Source organism: Psittacula echo (assembly GCF_963264785.1).
Source record: "Psittacula echo genome assembly, chromosome: Z".
In the NCBI taxonomy this organism is placed as follows: domain Eukaryota; kingdom Metazoa; phylum Chordata; class Aves; order Psittaciformes; family Psittacidae; genus Psittacula; species Psittacula echo.
In genome coordinates, this window is record NC_137742.1 from 55,004,438 (window position 1) to 55,009,937 (window position 5,500).

Below are 5,500 nucleotides of genomic sequence, written 5' to 3' on the forward strand. Positions count from 1 at the left end.
TTAAAAACACAGAACCTGTTTACAAAAAGGAATGTGTATGACATTTGGACTTCCTTTTAACTGCCATATCCTAGCAACATCTCAGTTGTGTTAGTAAAGGAACTAATCATCGATTTTAAACTGCAGTGAATTTACCAAACATTTTCACTATAGACTTCTGAAAGCTTTTACAGTAAGAAGTTATCAACAAAAGCAGGCACATTAGTGTACAAAAACGTTGATTTTTTTTTTTTTTCCTGTTTCTTTTTCAAAGTGCAGGTTTTTCTCAATGTGCATCTTACAAGACCAATGAATGTTTTAACTCACTAAATCTTAAAACAGAACTCAATTCTCCCAAGGAGTAGTGTAAACGTTAAGGATCCCCAATACATCTCTAGTAAACGTGACACAAATGTCTCTGCGTTGTTTAGAAATTTAGCTCTTTTGAGAGGTAAAGAAGCTTCATGACGCCTTTTCCTTACACTGGCTGGTTATCATAAATGGGTAACTCTGGACTGCTAAAGCTGGAGACTGATGAATCACTTTGAAAGGAACTAAACTTGGCTACGGAGGAGAGGCAGCGGGAGGAACCAACCCGGGGTTTCTTGCGCAGCCTTAGGAAAATTCAGCCGCCGGCGGACGGAGGGTCGGTGGGACGGAGTGGGGAGAAGGAAGGGGAGAGCAGGGAGGGAGAGGGGAGAAGCTTCCGCAGAGCCAGAGGCACGGCGGCACCTGCCCACGACCCGTCCTGTCTGTGGTGCAAGGGCTGTCCCCGGGCCTCGCGTCTGAGAGGAGCTGGCGGACTCGCTCCCGGGCCGTTCCGGCGCCTGGTCCCGGCTCCGGCTGCCACGGAGAGCCGAGGGCTTGGCTGGCAGTCGGGGGTCCCGCCGGCGGTGGGCGCTAGGTGCCGTGGGCGCAGGGCTCTCTGGGGTAGATCTCCTCGTAGGCCGGCGGCTGCTCGCTGGACAGAGGGTAGCAGTAGGGGTAAGAGGCGTTGAGATCGGGGTCCATGGGCGAGTAGCCAGGCAGCTCGACGGAGGGATGCCCGCCGCAGTGCACCTCCACGCCAGCCTCGTCGAACACGTGGAAGACGCCCACGTTGATGTACGAGACGGCCTGGAAGGGGCAATCCCCGGGGCTGAGCTCAGGCTCGCCGCCGGAGAAGAGGGAGCCCTGGCTGTGGCGCGGAGCACGCCGCCCGCCACCGCCACCGACGCCGCCGCAGGGGCCGCCCCGCCGCCGCCGCCGCCTCCCGCTCGCCGCCGCTGCAGCCGCCGGGGCCGCTCGACGCCGGCGCCGCCGGCGTCCGCGCTGCTGCGAGGCCTTATAGTTTTTGACGAGGAGCAGGTTAAGCAGGCCTAGAAGGCACTCCAGCGCGTTGAAGACGGTGGAGAGCACCAAGCCTTGCTGGTAGTCCCGGAGCTTCTGGCAGCGGAGCGCCGCGGCGGAGCCGTCGGGGACCGCTGGGCCGCCCCGCGGGCGGGCCGCGCCGCCGGGCTGAAGCAAGCAGTAGTGCGAGTACTTCCTCTCCACCAGCGAAACGGTATCGCCGTCGATGACGGCGCCGGCGAAGGCGCTCAGCACGCCCAGCATGAACACCAGCACCCCCAGCAGCAGGAAGTTCTGCCGCCCCCCGGGCGGCGCCTTCTCCACTGGCCCCGACGGCGCGGCCACCGCCTCCCCCGCGCCGGTGCCGCCTCCCGCCGGGTCCGGGTCCCCGGCTGGGTCCGAGGCCAGAACCGGGGTCAGGGCCGGTGCCGCGGCTGGGGCTGGAGCCGGTGCCGCGGGTGCCTCTTCGGGCGGACGACAGCAGAGCAGCGCAGCGGCGAGCAGCGAGAGTCCGGCGGCCAGCAGCAGCCCCGAGTAGAAGGCTCCGGCGGCGGTGCCCAGGCGGAAGGGCTCGCCCTTCAGCTCGGAGCCCAGCGAGAAGCACTTGAGGCCCACGGCGGCGGCGCTGAGGGCGCAGGCGAGCAGGAGGCAGCTGGAGAGCGCGGCGCAGGCTCCCCGCACGCTCCACTTCATCCTCCGCGCCGCCGCCGCCGCCGCCTCCCCGCCGCCCGCCTCATCCTCCTCCCGCGGCCCCCCCTGGCCCCGCAGCGGCGGCGGCGGCGCGGCGCGGCGCGGCCATGCGAGCGCGGCGCTCCCCGACGGGGCGGCTGGGCTCCGCTTCGCTCCGCACGGCAGGCAGCCGCCGGCCGCAGTGAGCCGGGCGCGGCGAGCGCACACGCTCCCCCCACCGCCTCCCGGCCGCCGCCGCCTCCTCGTCCCCGCCCGCCCTCTCTTATCGCGGCGGCTGCGGGGAGGCGATTAATTATGGATGGAGCCGCGGCGGGCGGGGGGGACGCCGGGGAAAGGGGGCGGCCCGTCGGCCCAACACAGGTGGCGGGGGCAGCGCGACCCCCGGCTCAACCCATCTCGTCCGGGGGGCGGTGAGGCCGAAATCCCGCCCCCTCCCCTCGTGGCACGGGGGGACAGCAGGCCGCCCCCGGGACGGCTCTCCTCCGGGAAGCACGGGCAATTCGGGCAGGGGGCGGCAGGGTCTGCAACCTCCCACTGGTTCCGATGCAGAATGCTGCCGCCTGCCCTCCCTCCATCTCTCTCCGATCAATCAATTTACTTATTTATTAGTCTATTTATTTATTTATTTAGCGCTTGCTCTTGCTGGAGCCACCGTGCATCCCTGTCAGTGTGCTGCGCTGTGCCGGGGGCTCTGATGCAGCCGAGCGAGCCCTCCGAGCCTACGGCACTTCCCGTCACTCCTCTCTGCTGTGTGCTCTGACGGCGAGCCCCGTGGGGGAGGTTCCGCAGGGCCACTCACTCCCCTCCGCGGGCACCGGGGCTCGGGGGCCAACTGCGCCTCCGGAACCTTCCATTCGGGAGCTCCTGCAGCCCTGGCGGCTGGGAGCCGTTGATACGGGGGTGGCCGCAAGCCGGCGCGGCACGGCGTGGCCGGTGGCTCAACGGCGACCACCCGGGATGGCTTCCCGAAGCAGCGATGGGAACCTCAGCCTAGGAAAGGAAGAGTAGGGCCCGTGCCTGTGCCGGCAACCGGGATCCAGGCAGGGAGAGGGACCAGGGAAGGCTCTTCCTCGCCTCTTCCTTTTCCTTCCGGGAAGCTAGAGCCTCAAGCTCCCCCATTTTTCCCTTCTGCCGTGCTTACGCCAGCCCTGCTTGGTATTTTTAGCCGGAGCCGCTGATTAGCATTCAGGGGAGCAAGCGAGGAAGACGTTTTCCAAACCGTTTTCTCTTTCTCACAGGGTACATGTATCTGTTGGTGGCAGGTGGTGTGTGTGGGAAGTGATCTGGTGTTTGGCTTTCTCCAGGGATGCGACCCTGCTCCCGCTGACCTGTGAGGCAGGCCCGTCAGCACCTCCCTCACCAGCGCCAGGGCTCTGCTGCAGTCCTGGGCTGGGCTGGGCTGGGCAGCTGAGCACCGGTCTCCGCTGTAGGAGAGAGAGAAGTTCTCTAGTCCCTGCATGAGACAGTGACCCTTGCTGGGAAGCTGTACTGCCTGGAGTCCAGCCCTCCCCAGTGATACTGTCTAGAAGCATCAGTGGCTCCAACAGTGCCATCCTGCTCCTTGAGGCCACACGGCAAAGGGAATTATGCCCCCTGCCATGTTCACAAAAGGTCCATGGAGCACTTTGTGTGAGGAAAGCCGGTAATCCTGGTAGTCCAGAGCTGGCTGACCAGTGGCTACCTGTTCCCTTTGCCAAGCTGTAGCCATGGCTGTGGGCTAGGGCCCTCCAGGAGGGGATGGATGAGCATTCCACCCACAGTCATCATCAGCTCTCCCTGCTACCAGGCTCTCGCTGGCTGGTGGGGATTGGGGCACGCATGTCTGCTGATGTGGCCTTGTGAAGATTTTGCTGTAGCATCTGAAATGTTGGCTGTGCATGTGCTGAGTGCTTGGACTGGTGGGGTATATCTTCAAAAGAACTTGACCTGTGTCCTTATAATTCCTAAGAAGTAAATGCATAGAGGGCACACAACATTTTACAGAATACAGCACCCATCTCCTGAAGTCTCTGTTGGGCTCTAAATATTGCCTTGGAAGTACACGTGAACTCTCAATCCAGCTGCCAACCCAGAGGGCTCTGAGAGACAGATTGCGTGTGGGGATGTGAAGGGAAATAAGGTGTAGCTAGTGGGAGGTAAACACTTAATGAACTAATTATGTATAGAATGTGCAAAGTGACACTGAAACTGACACACAATGTAAACTTACTTGCATGCAAATAAAATGTATTGTGATTTGATTCATTTCATTGTTACTGTCGAGAGCTTAATAGGGTTCAAAAAAGGATTAACTGTTTGTTATGGATAGTGAGAACATTCACTTAGCACTGAACAAATACAAAATTAAGAAGATATCTTAGCCTTGTGCATCAAATTATTTATCAGCCTTTAACTGCCAGTGGTTAGGTTAGGAAAAGCAAACCTTCCACTGGGGGCAGATTGTTCCTTTATTGTACAGAGTTTCTTGATGCTTCTTTGCTGTTTCCAGTTTTGGCAGCTGCTGTAAGGCCAGACAAGGCTTCTCAAGCATGGTCCTTCACATGCTCCTACATCTGTCTCGTTTGTTCTGTCATCCTCATCTTGAATGTCATCTTCTAAGGAAAGGACCCTCCCTTCCCTGTATTTGTGACAGGAGCTTGATCTTGGATATCACTCCTGAAAGCTGTGCATTGTGAGAGACCAGTTGATGCACAAGTTTAATAATGTAATTAGTAATTCTGCCGCACCTTTTTAGTCCTCCTGTCAAGCAATTTGCTGCTCTTAATCTCTAAATCTTACCTGTTTCTCCCCAGAGCGACTCCCTGGCTTCAAAGCACCATGTTCAAAATGCAAGTCTGGAAGTTTCACTATCAACATGCTTCCCCACGTGTTCTTTATTATTTAGAAACCTCCCATGTTGCAGTGTCACTCTGAGTTAGCACAACTTTTCATACGGTTATTTATAGCTTTGCACTCTGGCATATTTTCAGTAAGAGGATACTTTATAAACACACACGTCCACGTACACACAGAGTACGGTATTAGCACACATCCTGCATGTTGATTTTCAGCTGTCTTTGGATAAAATGTTTTTATGTTAATAATAACGGAAGACTATAAAATATCCTATCACACCTTTATCCTACATGAATGATTAATTGATGATTGAATTGGAAATACTGTGAAATATGACTAACATATCCTAATAAAGGTCACTTGAGAATTCTCTGGATCTCAATGTAAACTGCAGATCAACTCTGCTCTAGCTGACAGCCACTCATGCTCATAGCTGATACACGTGTGTCTCACTGTTCAGCCAGTTCTGCCTGCTGAAAAAAGCATGTCCATGTGCAACAAAAGATGACAGAACTTCAAGCCATTTGGCCATATTAGTCCCTCACTTAAATCAATCACTGCAGCAGAGTTGGTCTGTCAGCCTCAGTTAATAGCAAAGCCAGAACCTGATGGAACTGTGCTACAGCTGCTGACTATGAAGTATAGTAGATGCCACGTGTTTTGAGTC

General features: G+C 57.1%; 1 protein-coding gene across 1 annotated transcript; it reads right to left on the reverse strand.

The window, feature by feature from the left end:
* Positions 1-879: 879 nt before the first annotated feature.
* TMEM271 (transmembrane protein 271) lies at positions 880-2,001 on the reverse strand (the record flags this gene model as incomplete). Its single annotated transcript, XM_080638098.1, has 1 exon — positions 880-2,001. One exon carries the CDS (start codon positions 1,999-2,001, stop codon positions 880-882), a length of 1,122 nt encoding a protein of 373 aa, XP_080494224.1.
* Positions 2,002-5,500: the final 3,499 nt, after the last annotated feature.